Source organism: Narcine bancroftii, chromosome 4 (assembly GCF_036971445.1).
Source record: "Narcine bancroftii isolate sNarBan1 chromosome 4, sNarBan1.hap1, whole genome shotgun sequence".
In the NCBI taxonomy this organism is placed as follows: Eukaryota; Metazoa; Chordata; class Chondrichthyes; order Torpediniformes; family Narcinidae; genus Narcine; species Narcine bancroftii.
In genome coordinates, this window is record NC_091472.1 from 273,969,589 (window position 1) to 273,992,842 (window position 23,254).

At 39.8% G+C, this 23,254-nt stretch overlaps 1 protein-coding gene across 22 annotated transcripts in view; it reads right to left on the reverse strand.

The window, feature by feature from the left end:
* Positions 1 to 23,254, reverse strand: part of arhgap15 (Rho GTPase activating protein 15) — an 826,317-nt gene that overhangs the window by 707,097 nt on the left and 95,966 nt on the right. For all 22 annotated transcript variants that reach the window (XR_011356680.1, XM_069935033.1, XM_069935042.1 and 19 more), the window contains exon 3: positions 18,262 to 18,441. Coding sequence is in view for 21 of the 22 variants with exons in the window: in XM_069935033.1 (XP_069791134.1) it covers positions 18,262 to 18,441 (180 nt within the window). In the remaining variant the exon portion in view is untranslated. The remainder of the gene's footprint in view (positions 1 to 18,261; positions 18,442 to 23,254) is intronic.

Sequence of the window (23,254 nt, forward strand, 5' to 3'; positions counted from 1 at the left end):
TGGCCTCTTACTTTCTTTTGACCATTCAATTCCCAATTATCTTATTTAATTTTCACCCCCTCACCTACATTTAACCTCATCTCTCTAAGCACACAGCTCTCTATTCATTCTGCACAGAGTTTCCAATGCACCTCCTCCAACTTCTCTATTGCATTCAGTGCTCCCATTGCATCTTCCTCTATACCAACGAGACCAATTGAAGACCAGATGACCACTTTGCCAAGCAGCTGGATTTATCTGCAATAGCCATCTTCTCTTTCCACTGACTTGTCTTATCTTTGGCTTCCTCTGCTTGGATAAGGCCATATGAAAACCTGAAGTATGGTGCCTTTTTTTCTGCCTTGGTCATTTTCCAATCCACATCCCCTTTATTCTTTTCTCCCTTCCTCTGATCCTCCCAGGTTCTCTCACAGCCATTTCTTTCCAGCATGCCTTCAAGATGTTGAAGGTGAGGAACTCAGACACACAAGAATGGAATAAAATCGCTGCAAGAGTAAACTACCAGACCATCTTGACATTCAAAATGGTTACAGTTAATCTATGCTTGACTCAGACCTCTTCTGTATCAATTCCACATGCCCATTAATTCCTCAATCTTTCAAATATTTATTTATCTCCATGTTAAATACATCAAATTATCTGGCTTCCACCTCCCCAATGGGCAGAGAATCCTAGAGGTTCACCCTCTTCATGTGAAGACATTTCTATACAGCTTAAATTTTAAATTAACACCCATTATTTTGTAATTATTTTTCCTTGTTCATGAAGACAATAGTGAAAACATCTCAACATCAACTCTGTGAAACCTCCTTCTGATCTGATATGTTTGAACAGCATCATCCCTCATTCTTCCATAGTCCATGGGAAATTATAGGAAATTCCATTGTGAGGACAAGAAATACTGTAAACCTGATAAAGATACCTAGATGGTGTGTTGCCTCCCTGGTGCCAGGGTATGGGATGTCTCAAATTGGGTCCTGAACATTCTGAGCAAAGAGGGCAAACAGTCAGAAGTCTTGGTACATGTTGGTACCAATGAATAACATAGATAAGTCAGGAGGTCCTGAAGAGTCAATAAAGGGAATAAGGGAGGAATCTGAGAAGTAAAACTTCCAGGATGATAATCTCAGGATTATTGTCTGTACCATGTGCTAGTGGGGGCAAAGATTATGAGATCTGGCAGATAAATATGTGGCTTCTGATTCTTGGATCATTTGGATCTCTTTTGGGGAAGGCACAAGCCATACAAAAAGGATGTGTTACACCTGAATCCAAAGGGGAAAAATATCCTGGCAGGCAGGTTTAATATAGCAGTTTGGAGGAGGGGTGGTGGTTAAACTCATTTGGCAAGGGGATGAGAAGTAGAGTGCTAGGGCTGAAGAAGGGGAAAACAGCAGTAAAGTGAAGATAGTGTTCAACAAGGATGATGGGCAAGTGAAAAGCAAAATAATAGCCGGAGGGATGAAAGAGACACAGTACAGCATCAGAAACAATGGAGATAATTTTGCTGTCATCTGCAGGTTGGAGGGTACGATGCTGTAGTAATTACTGAGTTGTTGCTAAAGGGTGCAAGTCATTGGGTGATGAATGTCCAAGGATACACGGTGTATCAGTAGGAAGTATCAGGGAGGTAGAGGGATAGTGTGGCTCTGGTGGTAATAAAAAAAAATTGGATAGAAAGGACATAGGATCAGAAGAACTAGAGTCCTTATGGGTTGAGTTAAGGAACAGTAAAGGTAAAAGGACAGTAATGGCAGTTATATATAGGCACTCAAAATGCTTCTGGGATGTTGATTACAATATACAACTGGAAATAGTTAAGGCATGTCAGAAGGACAACATTATGATAATTATGAGGGATTTTAACATGAAAGTAGATCGGGAAAATCAGGTCAGTATGAGTCCTCAGGAGAGATAGTTTGTGGAATATCTATAGGGTGACTTTTTCAAGCAGGTTGTTGATGAACCCATGAGTGGATCAGTTGTTCTGGATTGGATGCTGTGTAATGAACCAGAGATGATTAGAGAGTTAAAAGTAAAGGACCCCTTAAGAGGTAGTAATTACAGTATGATTGAATTCACTTTGAAATTTGAAAAGGAGAGACTAGACTCTGATGTGTCAATATTTCAGTGGAGTAAATGAAATTATCATAGCATGATAGAGGAACTGGCCAAAGTTGCTTGGAAAAATACAATAATGGGGAGGACAGCTATCACTGGACTTTACGCATAAAGCAAGGAAAGTACAGGACAGGCACGTACCAAAAATGAAGAAAATTGTAAATGGAAAAAATGAGACAATTGTGGCTGAGGAGGGAAGTTAAAGCAAAAGTAAAAGCAAAAGTGGGGGCGTGCAAGGAAGCAAATTTAAATGGGAAGATAAAGGACTGGGAAACATTTAAGGACTTGGAGAAGACAATTAAGAAGGTGATTAGGAAGAAAAAGATGAATTATAAAAGGAGGTTAGCAAGTAATATCAAATAAGATACTAAAAGCTTATTAAATAGTAACAGAGTAACCAAAGTAGATATAGGATTAATAGAAAATAATACTGGATAAATTGTAATTGGAGTCAAATAGATGGAAGATGAACTGAATGAATATTTTGGATCAGTCTTCACTTTGGAAGACTTTAGTAGCACATCAGATTCCCATGGTTCTCTAAGAGAAGTCAAGATCATGAGAGAGAAGACGCTTGGGAAGCTAAATGGTCCAAGGTTGGATAAGTCTCCTGGACCAGATGGAATGCACCCTCAAGTTCTGAAAGAGGTAGTTGTAGTGATTGTGGAGACATTGGTAATAATCTTCCAGGAGTCTGGCATAGTTCCAGTGGACTGGAGGATGATGAATATCACTCTGCTCTTTAAGAAGGGAGCAAGGGAGCAGAAAGGAAGTTATAGACTTATTAGCCTAATGTCAGTGGTTGGGAAGCTGTTAGAGTTAATGGTCAGTGATGAGATTATGGAATACCTGGAGGTCCATGAAAAGATGGGCCCAAGTCAGCATGATTTCCTTAAAGAAAAATCATGTTTGACAAACCTATTGTAATTTTTTTTTAAAAGACATCACAAGTCAGATAGACAGGGAAAATGCAGTGGATGTTATGTATTGGGTCTTTCAGAAGGCTTTCGACAAAATGACATAAACCTATTAAACAAGATGAGAGCCCATGGAATTACAGGAAAGATATTTGCATGTTTAGGGCATTAGCTGGTTGGTAGGAAACAGAGTAGGAATAAAAGGATCCTATTCTGTTGGCTACTGGTTACCTGTGGTGTTCCACAGTGTTTCTATTTATGTTGCACATAAATAATTTAGATTATGGAATAGATGGCTTTGTGTCTAAATTTGCAGATGAGACAAAATAAGTGTAGAGGAGGTGGTGCTGAGGATACCGAAGACTGCAGAGAGATCTGAATAGATTAAGAGAATGGGGAAGGAGGTGGCAGATGAAATATAATGTTTGAAAGTGTATTGTCATGCACTTTGGTAGAAGAAATAGATGGGCAGACTAATATTTGGATGGATAGAAAATTCAAAATTCCGATGTGCAAAGGGATTTGGGAGTGAATTCTCATGCAGGATATCCTAAAGGTCGGCTTCCAGATTGAGTCAGTGGTGAAGAAGGCAAATGTAATGTTGCCATTCATTTCTAGATGCATAGCATACAAAACAGGGATGCAATGCTAAGACCCTATAAAGTACTGGTGAGACTGTACAGTTTTGGGCACCTTATTTTTAAAAAAAATTCATGCTGGCATTCAAGAAGGTTCAGAGAAGATTTACTAGAATGATAGCATGACTGAAAGGGCTGGCATATGAGGAATGTTTGTTTGCTTTTAGTCTGCACTTGTTGCAGTACAGAAGCATGAGGGGGACCTCAAAGGCATTTTGAATGCTGAAAGGGCTGGACAGAGTAAATTGGGAAAGGATGTTTCCGATAGTAGAGAATTCAAGGATAAGAGGGCATAAATTTAAAACAGAGATGCAGAACTTTTGTTTAGTCAGAGAGTTGTGAGTCTGTGGAACTTTCTGGATGCACTTAAGGCAGAGACTGACAGGTATTTGATTAGTCAGGCCATCAAGGGTTGTGAAGAAAAGGCTGGGGAGTGGGACTAAGTGGGTGGCTGGATCAGCTCATGATTTGAATGGTGGAGCAGACTCATAGGCCAATGGACCTACTTCTGCCCCTATATCTTGTGATCTTGTGAATACTGGCCTAAACTGTCCAGCCTCTCTTGATGGAACAACCCTCTAATCCCAGGCATTACCCTGGTGAATTTCCTTTGGACTGTTTCCAAATCTACTGCATCCTTTTTTAGGTAATGTGACTAAAATCATGCATAATATTTCAATATTTGTGGCCTCGATAGCATTTGTACAGGTGTAGCAAAACCTCTATCCTGTTAAATCCAACCCCTTGGAATAAAAGTCAAGATGCCATTTCTTAACTATCTATTGGAATGTAATTTATGCACAAGAGTTCTTGGATCCTCTGAACTTCAGTCACCTCTCTGCATTGAGACAATGTATAACACCAACCATTAGCTCAATTTTATTGAGCATCCTTGATGCCTTGATATATTTCCCTCTATAATTCACATCTATGTTTGGAGGGTGATTATGATGAGTTCTTGAACTCTATGCCAGAGATGAACAGTCTGGAACGGAACAAACATTCTGTTTTTAAGCTGTATGCTTCTTTGACTATAATTTTAGAAGTGTTCAGTTGAAATCAAAACTTTAGCTTCATGTGATTTCAGTTGATGAACATTGGGATTTAATGGTACAGACACAAAATTGCATGAACCTATGAAGGCTCAATGTTTCTTTTATTGTCACATAAAAATATAACATATATGATATACTACAATTGTGTCTTCTGTAAGGCAAACCGAGTCATCAGTGCTCCTAACAATGAGAAAAAGAAGCAAAAGAGAGTCTCTACAGAGTCATTGAGAGTCTGTGGACTCATCTCCAGTGCTCCTGTTCAAATCAGTGGCAACCCAAGTTCCAGACCCAAATCTCTGAAATGATCAGGAACACAGGTTGCCACTGGTTTAAACAGGAATCTGTATATGTTGGAATACATAACAATTGGATCTATAACATACTAGAGCCACTGTAACTGATATAAGAGTGAGAGTTGAAGACAAAAGTACAAGTTTTAGCTTGCATTTGCTATGCTTAAGTTATGGTGCTTGCTGGAGCCTCATTTGTTTCTTTGCTGAGCCCTATTTAAACACATGCATCCTAGGCAGCAAGTGAGTCTCTCGTAAGAAAGTTTAATTGTCCTTGGATTTGATTATGTCATTTAAATTCCAATCAAATTTTCATAGCTGGCACTTTTCCCATACAAGGTCCACACTCTGCTTGAGTTATCTACATTTTGCTTCATTGATCTCTCCTAGATGCATTTAACACATTCTGTGCCATCTAAGGCTCTTTTGCTGAGGATGCCTTTGCCAATCTTGGGGAAATTAAAGTCTTCCACTACTACAACACTATTTTGCAACTTTCCATCATCAATTTACTCATCCATTTCTTCACCACCTGGTGGTTATTACAAGGTCTAAACTACAGCCATATCGGAGTGATTGTAATTGTTTTAATTCTGATCTCTATCCATACTGTCTCACTTGTTAAGCCAGCCATAACATCCTCTCTGAGTGCAGCGCTGACACTTTCCCTTGTTAGGAATGCTCCATATCTATACCTCTTTCTCTATCCTGTCTAAAACAATGAATCCCAGGAACTTTGAGCTGCCAATCCTACGCCTCTTGTTGACATGTCTCTTGAATGACAACAGCATCATAATTCTAAGTACTGTTCCAGAGTCCATTCAAATTTTTATATTTTACTCACAATAAAATTAATTTATTTTTCATGTATATTTAATCTGTGTCCTAAACCCTTCAACCACTTGAATTAACCATCTTTGATTCACACTCTCTCTTATTCTTTTAGAATTTGAAATATTTTCATTCCATCTTCTAATAAACAATGGACAATGAAGATTTTGCTTCCTGAACACTTTTGGATGTATTTTTATGGATTTTAATTCGCTAATCACCTTAAAATATTCCTGTCATGTGCACTTTTTCAGATATAATCTATTTTTTTCTGATTTCCTGTCATATTTTATGTCTATTAGTATATTGTCGCCCAAGCAAGTTGCTTTCATTAGTTCAAGCATGTTTGAGCATGCATTCAGTGCAGGTGCTATACAAATGTTGTCTTCGGCCTGAGAATGCTGAGTCAGGATGAATTTAGGCAGGATATAAAAGCAGTTCACATCTACAGAAGCTGTGCATTACATTGATATAGTTTGAAAACATGTCGATGTACATGTTCTTCAGGCAATCAAATACTGATTGCTATTAATAATTGAATTTATTGTCTTCGGTAAGAGTCAATACAGAAAAAAAAATGTCTCATAAATATCACAACAGCTGCAAATCATTCTGTTACATTTGTGGTGAGCATAAGATTTAGGCTTAAAAATGTAGCATGACTGAGCTTATTAACAAAGGCTATGACTCTACTTTGGTTGTAAAATTGGTGACCTTTGTCTGCTGATTTGTTGGCAAGTTTGTGATTGGTGCAGAGATAGTAGAGGGAAGAGGGCTCTGATGGGGTGAGATTTGAATGTGAGGGGAGTGGTCTTCTTTTGACTATCCATCCTGCAGGAGGATGATGGTTCCTTTCAGTCAGTTTGTGGGGTTTGATCTGTCCATCCTGGAGTGGCTGTACAGGCTGGTCCTTGACAAAGCACTGCTGGCCACATACTTGGAAAGTGACGCCTGGAGGGGCAACGGGAGCAGAAGCTCTGTTGTGACGCTTCCTGTGCCTTTCCTCCATTGAACTGGTTCTCAGCAGTGTCCACACCTTTTCTGATGGTGTCCCTCCACTGTGGAAGATCTTGAGCCAGATCCTCCCATGCAGATGGGGCAATATCAGCATTCTTGAGGCTCATGTGCAGAACATCCTTGTACCATAGTCACTGGTCTCCTTTTGGATATTGCTGGACAGTTGGCCATACAATTTGTCCTTGAGCAGTCTTCTGTCAGGCATTCTGACATCATGTCCTGCCTTGTGCATTTGGGTTGACATCACCAAGGTTGAAACTGCTGGCATTCCGGCTCAAGAAAGGATCTTGATATTGGAGACCTTGTTTTGCCAGGTGAGAATGTGGGTGACACTGCTACAGTTGGTCAAGCTGACGTAACTGACTCTGATAGGGGCACCATTTTTTACATCCATATAGTAAGACTGATATGACAACAGCACTTGGTGGCCAACCTGATGTTCAGTGACCAAACCAAATCTTTTACCTGACCAAATGTAAAGCAGGCCTTTCTGGTTCTTGACTCAATCTTTACATCTAGAGAAGTTGAGGATGTTATTGTGCTGCCCCAGGTAGCAAAACGTGTTGGCAGCATTGAGACAAGTGTCATCAATGAGGACACTCATTGTTCTTCATAGTTTGAGCCAGGGGCTGGTTGGTTTAAAACATTCATCTTTTTCAGGCTGATTGAAAGGGAGAATGTGCCAGGATTGTCACATTCAAATCTCAGGGAGAATTGAATGCAAGGGGAGAGGTAGAGATGAGATGGTTGATGTCTTGGTGGCAGTTGGAAATATAAAGATTCAGAGCACGCAGAAGACCAGAACAAGTTGACCAGGAGGAGGAAGAAGGTTTAAGATGGAAGAAGTGTGGGGGGTGGAGGAACCTGGTTATTGAAGTGTGCAAGGAGATGGAGCCTACAGAAGAAGTGTTCAGCTTCATGGCTTGCACAGAACATATTAAAGCGTGGATGAAGGGGACAAAGGTGAGGCCTCTACTGAGGACAGAAGGTTCCATCTACAAGAAGGCAAGGACATAGTGGATGGTAAAGACCAGGCAGGTGTTGGAGTGGGGCCAGGTTTGTGGAGAGTCTCAGGGGAGAAGGATGGGGTGGATCAGAAGGTGGAAGTTCAAAGACATCCAAGGGAAGAAGGGGAGGAATAGTGAAGTCAGAATGGGAAGGGTGAATGTGAAAGGGGACAGAATGTGAGTTCACAATGAGGGCTCGTTCCTGTTGGTCACTGGGGCCAGGGCAAGAGCTCTCAGTGGAGAGTTTTGGATTTTGTTCAACTGTGCACACGATTTTACAATTTTGTGTTAAATACATATACTTCTGCATGAGGATTCATCAGTATAATGCTATTTTTATAATTTTGCATGAACGTGAGTTTATATCTTATGCTATTTATGTTGAGAATGATTGTATTAGGTTGTGAAGGTGGAAATAGTTCCTAAAATGAAAACGTTTTTTCAAGTGTTGTTTAACATACTGACACTGCTTTTAATTCAATCAGACAGTGAAAAATATCTGCAGTTTATCTTTTAATGCCTGAGTTATTGTGCATCAGATTAGAAGAAACAAATCTGTTGCTGGAAGCAACACTATATTGACTGACTCAGATGCAGCAAGCCCATCATGTTTAATGTCAGAATGAGATCACAAATATCATCTTCCCCAAATCTGTTACAATACAAATGATCTCCTCCAATAATGCTTACATCTATCCATAAACTAGTGCACTGGTCGTTTCCACATGAAATCAACTTGTTTATATGAAAACTTTGCTGTTTGAATAATCCATAATGGATTATGACTGGAGTGTGAGCTTTATTTACCATATATTGAGCAGGAATCTAAGTATTGCTCAATAAATAGTAATGCAAGAAAAAACATTTTATTTCAATACAGAACTTTACAGAAAACTCTTTTTTTTAATCTATTCTACCAACTTGCTTTTTTTTTCATTGACATTTCATGTCCAAACCAAAAGCTGCAAAAATTATTAAATTCTTCTGTTGCAAAATGTCAGCTTTGTTCTTGGAGTAGATATGAATTATAATTTCTCATTGTGGGATTTATTTTTCTTAAATTTTATAAATAGCTTATTCTAATTCTAATTATCAACTGCAAGCAAACATTAATGAAGCTTGTGTTCACATTCTAGCTGAGAGCTTTAGTTTTAGAAATGCTTTGCTTCTGTTCTGTAACTCAGCTAGTTCTAGTTCAGAGAGAGAAAAAACAACTCCTCAGAGAATGGGAGAGCAGTAATATTCACAAATACAACAGTACAGAAAAAGAATGAACTAGTGGGGTGCTGAAGTTACTCAACCCAACTTCAGATCATCTAGAAAATAAAATGATACTGAAAGAAACCGTCAAACTATTCTCTTAATTCATTGTTAACCCTTCTTCTTTGTGATTAGTTCTGATAGGTGATTATTTATTTAGGATGGAAATCTACATGATTCTTCAAAAGTAAACTTTTTCTAACAAATCACATTTCAATTACTTTTGGATTAGATGCCATGAGGCAGGACACAGCACTTCTCCCCGAACACAAGATCCCCCACTGGTATTCAATATGGTACAAGCTACTTAACTAATGATGCTTCTCAACTAAAGATGTTGTGCTACATGACTAAAAACTTTCACAATTTATCTGAAGTTGCAAGATGTGGGGAGGGGGGAATGGGGAGTAAATTTTTGCCCACGTGAAAACTTACATTTTGATTTTTATCAGCAAAAACAATGCTTTTCAAAGCACAATGTTAGAACATCAACATGCTCATATCGAATGACACAGCAGGAGGAATGATCAGATGACCTGTCTCTATTAGAAAAAAAACAAAATGCAGATGCTGAGATCATGAGTGAATAAAGAAGCTGGAAGAACTCAATGGGTCAGACAGGATCCATGAGTAGAAATAGTCAGATAACCTTTCAAGTCTGGATCCTTATTGAGTCCTGAAACATTGACCAACTATTTCTCCCAAGGGGTGCTGCCTAACCTGTTGAGACCTTTCACTTTCCATTTGTTCACCCCTACCTATTAATATTTTCTCTTTCTATTTCCATGTTTATAATTATATTTTTAAGAAAATTCACCCAATAGCACAGAATGCAAGTATTTTTGAATACTCAGAAACTATTCAGAAATTATAATTGATTATTGAATGTATTTAATATTTTTCCTACAATAATGAATCAAAAATATCCTGTTAATAGAAATAATTATCATAGTTTATAGCAATAAGAAGCAAGTCAATTTTTTTACATTGCTTTTGCAAAGGTCTTACTAAAGGTGAGGCATGATTTTCCAACCAAAGTTTCTGCATGAGATCATGAAAGTTATGGCTACTAGAGTAAAATCCCGGGTATCTGGAATTCAAGCAATTGGCATCCTCAAGTAACTGGCTAAAAAAATTTGAGGAAAATAAATTTTAAAAATTAAAATAAATGAGAAAAGATAATCAGTTAAAAAATATACAAATTGTAAAAGTAAATGTTTTGTGAAGTTACACAAAACCTTTGGTGCACAGTTATCAAAGTGGTTAGTGCAACATGTTTATAGCACCAATGAGCGGGGTTTGAATCCTGCACTGTCTTTAAGGAGTTTGTATGTTCTCCCCTGTTGCATGGGTTTTCAATGGAGGCTCCGGTTTCCTCCCACTGTTTGAAACGCACGAAGGGTGTAACTTAATTGGGTGTAAATGGGGTGGCACTGACTCATGGACTGAAATGACCTGTTAACATGCTGTATGACTAAATTTAAAATTTAAGATTGGAACAAATATTCAGCTAGCGGAGTGCATTGATCGTGCATTACTCATAGCAGCTGTTTGAATGAAGTTATGTGAAAAGAGCAATGGCGTTACCCAGAATGAAGAGCTGGTTGATGCCACTTGGCATTAGTCTCCTTATCCTTGCTTAATAAGAATTGACCAGGTCAGAAATTTTATCTGTAAACTTCGTGGAGGGGGGTGTTAATCATCTATAATGTTATTGTTCATCTCTCAAGAGGTTCATTGAGGGGGAGGAACCTGCAGATGCAGCGAAGGTTAAATATTTTTGAAGCACGTGACTGCAAATAATGTAAAATGCTTCAACGTTTATATATTCATGCGTGAAGGTTGTTCAGTGTAAGGACAGTATCATTTAAAAAAAACTTTTTATTAAGGTGTATTAGGCATTGTGAAAGTAAGTCTCAAGCAAATGGAAAATACACTTATCCAACATCTACCAATCCCTATAGGTGTCGGATATCAGGAGTTTTACTGTATTTGCATTTCTTACATAAAAGCAAACAGTTCTGCTTTCACTGTTCAAACAAAAAAAAAGCAGTCAATCAGATTTCCTCAACCAAAGGAAACATTTGGGAGAATTAACTATTTAATCTGCTTAATGTCAGCAGTGAAACATTGATATAATTAAGTTTTCAATTGTATTAAAATTTAGCCAGACTTTAAACTCCACTGGCCTTTGAGTTCCACCAACTCATCTTCTTTCAAAATTAGAGCTCTTCATCTCTTTTTAACCAATTTTTCTTCTTTTTAAGGTAGTCATGCGATCAAAGTTGATATGTTTTCTTCCCTTGTTTTGAGAGCTCTGAGGTGGTTATTGAGGCCAAGGTGAATGTCACAACCACTTCCATATATTGGCAGGAGGTGCATGATGTGACAGGCTAATTGATACATTGTGAAATTGTTATTCCTTCTGCTGATTCCATAAGGGGTTCTGTAGTCTCCCAAAGTGTGGCTTTAATGTTCCTAATCCCCTTTCTCTGAGCTGTCATGGGTCAGTGATTCCCTGGAGTCAGTGGCCTTGTTGCATTTATTCAATTTAAATTTAGACATACAGCACAGTAACAGGCCCCTTCTATCCACGACCCTGTGCCACCCAAGTACACCCGATTGACCTACATCCTCCCCCACCCCCATAAGTTTTGAAGTGTGGAATGTACCAACTCCTTGAAGACATCACTGGATTCAAACACTGGTACCAATTGCTGGTGCTGTAACAGCATTGCGCTAACTCCTACGCCAATTGTGATGCCCTTTGTAGAGGTTCCCTTTTCTTCTTGTTAATTCCTTTCCATGGAAGAGCTTAATTGACTGCTTGAAGGGTTTGATGCTGGGTATGCAAATAACCTATATTGTTCCATGTGAGTATGACTAGAGCCTCAGTATCAAGATGTTGCCTTGGAAGAGGACAGAGACTTTGGGGTATTTAACTTTCCAGTGACTTAGTCAGACTTTGCATAAACTAGGTTTGTGGTATCTTTCCAGTGCCTGTTGTAAATAGTCCATATATTGGGGTATAGGCATCATTGTGAAGTGGACCATCAATTTTGTGCCAAGCCTCAACTCTTGATCCAAAAATATTATTTTTTCTCAATTGAGAGTAGACTGTGCTGACATATTGCATATGATGGTGAATATCGTACTGATGCCTTCCTTTATTTATAGCTGGGCCTAAGAAGTCAGAATTGGTCCTTCCATTCCTTGATTTCAGTCTGAGCATTTATTAAGCAGGACAATGTGTAATGCGTGTCGAAAGAACCAAAGACTTGTTGATCCAAACCAAGGCTTTTATTAATTAAAAGACTGGAGCATATCGCAAGTAGGTCAACCAGTCCAGAATGACCTGGTCTGGCTAGGAGCAATCCTTTAAGACCTGCCAGTAAGTGTGGCTACACTCTCAGCCAATCACAGTCATCCTACACTACCATCTGTACATATACACATTGGTGATAGAATCTGTACTATCACACAGTGTGATTGTATGTGACCTCAGAGACCATTGGATACTCTAGACCGAGTACTCCTCTGCATCACTAAGCTGAGAATTTGTGCAGTCTTTAAATTATCGATGTTCCTTCAGTCCTGGCTTTTTGCATTTCTTCAGTTTTAATTCATCTCCCAATGATAGCTTTATCTGTTTGTCTATCTGTCTGTCTATCTACAAATAGAAGTTAACCAAAAACAGTACAGCACAGAAGGCTCTTCAGCCCATGATAATGTGCTGATGACAATTGTAAATTCAACTAATCCCATCTGCCTGTACATGATCCATATTCAGCCATTCTCTACATACTCATATGGCCTACCTTATTGCATCTTAAATGTCGCTGATATGCCTGTTTCCACCTGCCAGCACATTCCAGGCACTCTGTATTAACATTTTGCCTCTCACATATTCTTCCTTTCATTTTAAATCTAGTATTTGAGATTTCTACCTTAGGAAAAATACTCTATTTGTGGCTCTTATAATTTTATATGTTTCTTCCTAATCATTCTTCCATCTTCTTCATTATGAAGAAAATAGTCCAAGTACATTCAAGCTGCCCTTGTATCTCACACCCTTAAATCTAGGCAACATAGTGGTGAATTTCATCTGCACCCTATACGTGGTCTTCACATCCTTCTTTAATGTGGCAACCAGAACCGCTCACAATTCTCCAAATGTGATTCAATCCAAATTTTATCCAGCTGCAATATGACTGGTCAATATTTATATTTGATGCTCTCATGGATGAGGGCATGCATGTCATATGTACACTTTCTTTAGTGCATGGTGTGGTAAATTTAAGAGCTGTGGAGACAACCCAAGATCTGTCTGCACACCAATGCTCCTAAGGGTCCTGCCATTGACTGTATACTCTCCCTTTACATTGAATATCCCAAGTGCAACACACCTCACTTGTCCATATTAAACACCATCTGCCATTTACAAGCCCATATCACCAACTGATCTGTATACTCCAAAATTCATTGACTATTTTTTTCCATTGTTCACAACATCAATTATAATCTCATCTGTAAACTTATCAATCAACTCATTTACATTTTCATTTAATTAATTTATTACAAGTAATGGAGGTCCCAGAACTGATCCCTGCAGAATACTACTGGTCACTAACCTTAATCTGTGAAACATATATTGATAACTACCCTCTGTGTTCTATGCTTGAGCTAATAACACTAGAAAATGAATATTTTGCTTCCTGAACACTTTGGGTTTATTTTATGAATTTTGGGTGCCTGTTCATGAAAATCAACTTGAAACTTATCAATTGCACCATTTATTTTAGCTAGAAACCTGTTTTCATGATTTTCAGTCATATTTTATCCTGCTTTAAGCTACAAGACCATGAAATGCAACATTTCATTGAAAATTAATTTTCTGCATTCACACTTGTACGTCTTCCCTGCTGACCTTGGTGCCGTCAGTGATGAACTTGGTGAAAGGTTACACCAGGGTATTGCAACCATGGAAAAAGTGGTATCAGGGCAAATGGATTCCATCATGGTTGGTTGACTATTGGACACTGACATGAGAGGCATCATATCTTAATGAAGGGCTCAAGCCCAAATTGTCAGTTATGTATTTTAACCTTTGCTACTGTTTGACCTGCTGAGCTTCTCCAGCATTTTGTGTTTTTATTTCAACCACGAGGACTACAGATTTTTGCAATTTACTTGTGAGAGGCATTAGCCACTGAATACAAATGAAAATCAGCGGAAAAACATTTGTAGGTCATTGAACTAATGCAATGTGTCAGCATCATTATGCAATTAAACATACAGTACTAAATTCAATAAAAGTTAATTTAATGTTTCTCCAAATTCCTAGGTGATGCAGCAAATTGGAAATTATATTTGTATTCAGCTTGATGTAATCCCAATTTTTTTTTTCGAGAAGCAAGCCTTTCGAAAAAAATGTCCAGTGTTATGAACCCAATCTAGCAAATTAGCTTGGATCTATGTGACTGCATATTCTTGACCAGCCAACTATGAGAGATCGTGTCAAACGCCTTACAAAAGGCCATGGAGAAACCATCACTGCCTGTCCTCATCAACAATCATTGTTACCTCCTCCAGTGCAGGGAGGGGATTGGGGATCCAATGGATGGGTGAGGGGGTGACTAGCAGATGTAGTAAGTGATGAAGGGGAAATAAAATAATTAATAGGGAGGAATTTGAAAAAAAAAGGTTGTGTGCGCATGTGTATGTGCATGTATGTGTGAGAGGAGGTATAAGTGAGTAGATTGTGAGGAAAGAGGAAGAAGAGACAGGGAGTAGGTTACCTGAAATTGGGGAATTCAATGACCATGATGTTGGGTTGATGACTATCCAGGCAGAATACTAGGTGCTGTTCTACTAGTTTGCATTTTGCCTCTCAAATCTGTGATCAGACAGGTCATGTGTAGGATTGGGAAAAGGAAATGAAGTAGTCAACAGCTTGGTTTTTTTTATAAACAGGAATCACTCTCTCTGTAACCACTTGGGTCTCTCATCCCTTCCAACTCCCCTCCTTCTCAGATACTTTCTGTGCATGCAGAGAAGTTCTTATGCCTGTTCCTACATCTCTTCCCTCACCTCTATCAAGTGACCTGAACAACCATTCCATGTGAGATGGAGATTCACTAACCTTATCGAGTACAATGAATGCAACAGGTGACTAGGAATGCTGATGAGGGTAGAGCAGTGGATGTTGTCTATATGGACTTCAGTAAGGCCTTCGATAAGGTTCTGCATGGGAGGTTAGTTAGGAAGGCTAAGTCCTTGGGTATTAATTCGGAGATAGTCAAATGGATTCAACAGTGGTTGGAAGGAAGGTGCCAGAGAGTAGTAGTAGATAATTGTTTGTCAGGATGGGGGCCGGTGAGAAGCCATGTACCTTAGGGTTCGGTATTGGGACCATTGCTGTTTGTCATATATATTAATGATCTGGAGGATGGGGCAGTAAATTGGACTAGTAAATATGGAGATGACAATAAAATAGGGAGAATTGTGGATGATGAAGTGGGTTTTCAAAGATTGCAGAGGGATTTAAACTGCTTCGAGGAGAGGGAAGAAAGATGGCAGATGAAGTTTAATGCTGATAAGTGTGAGGTGCTTCATTTTGGAAAGAATAATCAAAGTAAGACATATGTGGTAAGTGGGAGGGTATTGAAGAATGCAGTGGAGCAGAGAGATCTAGGAATAATGGTGCATTGTTCCCTGAAGGTAGGACCACATGTGGATAGGGTGGTGAAGAAAGCCTTTAGTATGCTTGCCTATATAAATCAGTGCATAGAATATAGGAGTTGGGAAATAATGATGAAACTGTACAAGGCATTGGTGAGCCCAAATTTAAAGTACTGTGTGCAGTTCTGGTCACCGATTTATAGGAAGGATATTAACAAGATAGAGAGAGTGCAGAGAAGATTTACAAAAATGTTGCTTGGGTTTCATCATTTGGAATACAAGGAGAGATTGAGCAAATTAGGTGTTTATTCTTTGGAACATAGAAGGCTAAGAGGGGATTTGATAGAGGTGTTTAAGATAATGAGAGGGATAGATAGAGTTGATGTGGAAAGGCTTTTCCCATTGAGAGTAGGAGAAATGGATACAAGAGGTCATGGGTTGAGAGTTGACGGGCAAAGGTTTAGGAGTAACTTGAGAGGGAACTTCTTCACTCAGAAAGTGGTTACTGTGTGGAATGGGCTTCCGGGAAAGGTGGTGGAGGCAGGGTCAATTTTGTCATTTAAGAAAGAGTTGGATAAGTATATGGATGGGAGGGGGATGGAGGGATATGGGCAGAGTGCTGGTAAGTGGGATTAGTGGAGGGTACTTGGATCAGGGCAGACTAAAAGGGCCAAATTGGCCTATTTCCATTCTGTAATTGTTATATGGTTATATTCTTTTTCTTTCTTTGGCTTGGCTTCGCGGACGAAGATTTATGGAGGGGGTAAAAAAGTCCACGTCAGCTGCAGGCTCGTTTGTGGCTGACCAGTCCGATGCGGGACAGGCAGACACGATTGCAGCGGTTGCAATGGAAAATTGGTTGGTTGGGGTTGGGTGTTGGGTTTTTCCTCCTTTGCCTTTTGTCAGTGAGGTGGGCTCTGCGGTCTTCTTCAAAGGAGGCTGCTGCCCGCCAAACTGTGAGGCGCCAAGATGCACGGTTTGAGGCGTTATCAGCCCACTGGCGGTGGTCAATGTGGCAGGCACCAAGAGATTTCTTTAGGCAGTCCTTGTACCTTTTCTTTGGTGCACCTCTGTCACGGTGGCCAGTGGAGAGCTCGCCATATAATACGATCTTGGGAAGGCGATGGTCCTCCATTCTGGAGATGTGACCTACCAGCGCAGTTGGATCTTCAGCAGCGTGGATTCGATACTGTCGGCCTCTGCCATCTCGAGAACTTCGATGTTGGTGATGAAGTCACTCCAATGGATGTTGAGGATGGAGCGGAGACAACGCTGGTGGAAGCGTTCTAGGAGCCGTAGGTGATGCCGGTAGAGGACCCATGATTCGGAGCCGAACAGGAGTGTGGGTATGACAACGGCTCTGTATATGCTTATCTTTGTGAGGTTTTTCAGTTGGTTGTTTTTCCAGACTCTTTTGTGTAGTCTTCCAAAGGCGCTATTTGCCTTGGCGAGTCTGTTGTCTATCTCATTGTCGATCCTTGCATTTCATGGTTATATGGTTATATGTTATATGGTTACATCAGGTAACCAACTAATGATGGGCTAGAACTCATCAATTACATATAAGATATTATTGATCAGTTAATAGGTTGAAAGCACAGTTTGGTCAAATATTGATTGAATAGATGTAAAAAGATGAAAGGCTTACTGTTAAATTTGTTTCTGGTATTAATACAAAAACAATAAGTGAATACGTTTTGCCCAGCTTTTCCTTATCTAGGTTACAAAGCTGCAAATTTTCGGATCCATTCATCAGACATTTTTCTTGCTTACAAAGGTGAGCATGAGTGTGAGTGCGAGAAACTGAGCATTTCCACCATTTTGTAATCTATACATTGGTTGTTGCTGGTTCTGAATGTCGTCATGAAACCATCCATAAAAATAGTAAATATATAATTAACATCTTATATATGTATCAGGCATTTTCTAAGGAATATTTATTGAAAAGCTGATTCCCTTATTTAAAAACAAACAAAAAAAAAGAACCATCAGATAAACCCCAAAGCTCTGTAGGAATTTACTAATCATTTGAATGTAATATTCTTGTGTGCAAGTTTACAGATAACATTACAGTCATCATCCCTGAACCTTCACATCAATGTTTGGGAAGAAATGCAGTGATGTAGCAGAAAAAAAAACCTCTCATATTCACTGAACAGACTTCAACGTCTTAAATAAATCTTGAGAAAAATATTTTACGGAATCTGCAATAAGGTACTTTTGTTATTTCATTGTTGGTCATGGCTAATAAGAGAAGTTTTCTGACGTAGTTTCGGAACTTAAGAGGATGACCATTCATTTAAATTTATGATTGACTTGTACTTCAATGTAATTTAAAAAAATAACTAAATAAATTTTAGTAGCATTCTGAAAATGTTAAATTCTAAAGTACATATAGAACAATTATTTTTACAGCTCAATGTAAAATGACCATGTCTACTCACCGGTAATTTAAGTGGGTCGGAGTCATTCAAGACCATTGACTTTGTTTGGCTAAGGCGGTCACTGTTAGCTCCACTCTTCACTCTCCACTGAACAGCAGCAGGGCTGAAATGGGGTGATGGAAGATGTTCAGCAGTGGATGTTGTCTGGGTATTTGTACTTGAATGAGTTGTGGGTCCATCCTGTGGAAAATTACAAAACAACTCATTATTAAAAGCTGCATTTAATCAATTGTAAAGATTAATCATTAAGATCATTAATTAATCAAGGCATGAGATATCAACTTGTGTATTGCACTTTTAATTCTGCAGGTAATAATTTTAAAGTTTTCCCAATACATCAAAATTTAATTAGTTAAATAAACTGAAAATTAATGTTGAAGATTTTTGATCTCAGAATTTCTGTTCATATTTTAATATATGTCAAATTATATCAATGATAAGAATGTAGGATCATGAAAAAAAGAACTACCATGCCAAGCCTAATCCATCGATAAATATAGGTCATAGAACACTATACTTAAGCACAGTGCAGGTCCTTTGGCCTTCGATGCTGTGTCAACCCACACATTTCTTCTAAAAACATGTACTAAACCCTCCCTACCCCGTAACCCTATATATTTTTTCTTTTATCCATGTGGCTGTCGAGGAGTTTGTTTTTTTTTTAAATGCTTTTAATGTTTCAGCCTCCACCACCATCCCTGGCAAGGCATTTCAGGCACCCACAACTCTATATAAAAAAAAACTTACTCCTGATGTCTTTCCTAAACTTCCCTCCCTTAACTTTGTACATAAGTCCTCTGGTGTTTGCTGCTCCTTCCCTGGGAAACAGGAGTTGGATGTCCACCCTATCTCTGGCACTCAATCTTGTAGACCTTAAGGTGGTGTGTGGGTGGGAAAAAAATTTTCCTAATCCAATAAAAAATTTGGATTAGGAGAATGGGCAGAGAAGTGGTCAATGACATATAATGTCAGAAGGTGTCATCATGCACTTTAGTAGAAAAAAAGCAGATTATATTTTTAAATGGGGAGACAATTGAAAATACTCAGATGCAAAGGGACCAGGGAGTCCTTGTGCAGGGAAATGTGCATGTTGAGCTGGTGGTGAAGAAGAAAAATGCAATACTGACATTTATTTTGAAAGGAAGGGGATATAAGAGCAAGGATGTGATGTTAAGAGTGAATAAGTTTCACACAGAAACCCCTAAGGAGGATTATAGTATGGCCTTACTGAATTTGAGATTTTACTATTGGGAAGTTAATATTCACATTTATTATTTTTTTGGATTTATTATTTTGATAAATTTGATTGCCCACACTGGATAGATTTGGAATTGAAATCTGTCTTTACTTATTCCTTAGCTTGATTGTTAAGGAACAGCATTACCTTTTAGACTATCTAAGATCAATAAGTATATTTCCAATCCAATTATTAAATATTCATTACATATTTGGTTTCAATTTCCAAGGTTTTTGGACTAAAGATATTAATTATTTTTTACACCATCTACTCTTGACAGAATTTTCCTTATTTGGAAGCTTAAAGGAATTATTTCTTTTGTAGATTTGTTCGCTGATGGTGGTTTGATGTCTTTTGAACAACTTTCTACTAAATATAATTCATCATGCACAAGTATTTTTTTTAGATAGTTTCAGATTAGAAATTTCCTGAATACAGTAATGTCTAATTATCTACCATTATAACCACCACCAGACTTACTTGACACTTTGTTCTGGTTAAACCCCTTTCAGAAGGGTTTAATTGGTACTATTATACTCTTATATGTACGAGCCCAGAAGACCCCAAAATCCAGCAGCAATAGATATTCACCAAGACAAATGGTTACTTAAACAAAAGTTACTATTAATTATCTTTAAACATGAAAACAGGATCAAACACTAACTTATTATTAACTTACCTAATGTAAATTAACCCCCTTTTAATTCGAAGTGCACGTGTATGCAATTTGTGTCAAAGTTCAGAAACGTTCTTTAATTCACAGTCCAATCTCACTTCTCATCCCTCCAAGTTCACTGATGGCAGGCAATTCTTAAAGTGTGCACAGAATTTAACTTTTATGAAGTTCACCTGGCTTTTGTGCTTGAAAGGTAAATGGTTACCTCTCAGGAAGTTTCTTGTCCGTTTTCAGAGAGAGATTTGTTGTTCCTGGACACAAACTGATCCCTTTTAATTAGCCACGTCAGTGTCTTGCCGAAGAAACTTGCCCCATCAGGGTTTTCCAGATGATAACTTCTTTCTTTCAGGTCACAACAGAATTCCTTTTTTTGCCCCATATTTCAAGTGAAACATAAGGCAGAAAGTCCTCTCCTCTTGTATGGACCATAAGGGGTTTGACCAGACTGAACTAAGCCCTCACAACCCATCAGCAAAATGGGTTTTCCACAAGCTTTCCAGCTTGTCGTGTTTCAATCCCAGCTGCTGCTGAACGGTAAAACGTCAGAACTGAATACTCTCTCTCGCTCTGAGAAAAGCCCGTTTGACTCACTCTGCTTGCAAAACCACATGATCCACTTAGAACAGCAAGCAGCACTCCAGACAGCCTGCAGCTCCGAACTACTCCTCTGATCTCTCATCTGTTGCTTTTCAAAACAACAATCCATTAGTGAAGTCTCTTGGGCACTCCTGTGCCCTGCTGCGCTGGCTCTTTGCTACAGTGATTGGCCTGCTACACCACCCACCACCCCCCCAACTAAGAACAGCAATCTCTTTAGGTGAGATTGGGGAGATTGCCTTTGGGTGGGCACCCCCTGTGCCATAGAGTAGGGGCAGGGAAAGGCTCTGAACTGTCCAAATGGGCTTTCTTGAGGTGGTTGACAGTAAACATGTCATGCCTACCTCCAAAGTTTAGAGTATAAATAAACCCCCTCCCTTCTCAGTACCTTAAAAGGCCCTTGGTAAGGGCACTGTGGCAGGGGGGAGGGGGGGACTGAGTTTGCCTCTTTTACAAAGACAAAGTCTGCAACTTTGAGCTCTTGCAGAATGTGGCTGGTTGGCATTCCATAGGTGGTGGTAGGATGTGGACGTGTGTAGGCGATGGTTCCTCAGCTGCTATAGGGCATCCAGGGCATTTGGTGGTGGTTCCGTGGAGCCAAAATGGACGTTGTCTGGGATGGAGAGCGGTACGTCATAGACTATTTCTGCTGATGCGATAGGGAGGCCCAGCAGGACCCATGAGTGTTCATTCATCCATTTGGGCTCATGCAGCTGTGATGTGAGGGCTGCTTTTAGAATGCGGTGAAAGTGCTGTACCAGCCCATTGGATTGGGGGTGGTATACGGTTGTGTGGTGCAGCTGGCTGCCTCAGAATTTGGCCATGGCTGTCCAGAGGGAAGAGGTAAACTGGACTCCCCGGTCCGAATTTGTGGGATGGGACACCAAAATGGGAAAACCTCTGAGAGGTAAAGGCCCTCGCACAGGTCTCCGAGTCGCAGGGTAGTATGGAAACTGCATCTGCCCAGCATGTAGAACAGTCAACCATGGTGAAAAGGTACCTCATCCCCTGGCTGATGGGAAGGGACCCTACAATGTCCTGTTGTTGGAAAATGTTGTACTGGGCTGATGGTCTTTGGCTTGCAAGCATTGTACATAGGTTTTTGTCCAAAGTGAAACTTCACACTGAAGCCCATGCCATACGTACCTGTCTGAAATGAGGTGGACTGTTACTGGATGGAAGGATGAGAGAGTCCATGCATTTGATTAAATACCTGCTGTCTCCAGGTCACAGGCAGAATTGGCCTGGGGTGGCATGTAGACATATTGCACAGGAATGAGGCCTCTTGGGTCTTTGTGAACTCCTCAATTTGTAGACTGGTGATGGCGGTTCAGTATGCCTGTGTCGGCATCTTCACCCTGGACCCTGGCATGCTAAGCTGCGTCGATGTAACCTATCACTTAAGATCGTTGGCCTGGACAGGGCTTCAGCTACCATGTTGGATTTTCCTGCTGCAAGGCAGATGTCCGTTGTATATTTGGAGGTATATGGTTATTGTCTTGTAGACCAGGGGTTTGAGACTTTGCTCAGCACCTGTATCAGCGGCTTTTGGTTCACGTAGGCTGTGAAAACTCGGCCTTCAAGGATGTACCAGAAATGGTATATGGCCAGGAACATTGCCAGCAGTTCACGATCAAAAGTGCTATACTTCAGCTTGTGTGGTCAGAGGTGTTTTCTGAAGAAAGCAAGGGGCTACAATTAGTGATCCACCCACTGTTTTAGCACTGCGCCCACTGCCCAGTCTGAGACATCTATCATTAACGACAGGGCTAAGCGTGGTTCCAGGTGTGCCAGGAATGTGGCTTTGGAAAGTGCTGTTTTGGCCTCCTCGAAAGCTTGGTGTGCCTCCGCAGACCAGCTGGGTTCCTTGTTACCTGCTTTAATGAGGTCAAAGAGAGGTCGTATGCTGGCTGCTGCTCCTGGGAGGAAGTGATGATAGAAATTCACCATCCCAAGGAATTCCTGCAGGCTTTTGAGGGTTTGGGGCCTGGGAAAGTTCCAACTGACCTCGACCTTGTCAGGAAAAGGTGTTGCTACTTCGCTGGAGATGGCCAAAGAAGTTGATGGTGGAAAAACTGAACTGGCACTTGAACAGGTTGATGTTTAGACTGAAATTCTGCAGATGGGAAAACAGGAATTTTAAATGTTCTTTGTGGGTCCAACATCAGGGCTGGCAATGAGGTTGTTGTCCAGGTAGATGAAAATCCCTTCCAGGTCCCTTGCCTCTACGTCCATGATGCGCTATAATATTTAGGCCGCATTTTTCAGCCCGACTGGTATTCTCAAGAACTCAAAGAGGCCAAACAGGGTGATTATGGCCATCTTCTGGATATCGTCCTGCTGCACTGAGATCTAATGATAGCCCTTCACCAGATCGACTTTGGAAAATATCTGGGGACCTTGAACTCATGCGACAAAGTCTTGTATGTGCGGGATGGGTTATCTGTTTGATATCGTTGCATCATTGAGCTTGCTGTAGTCAC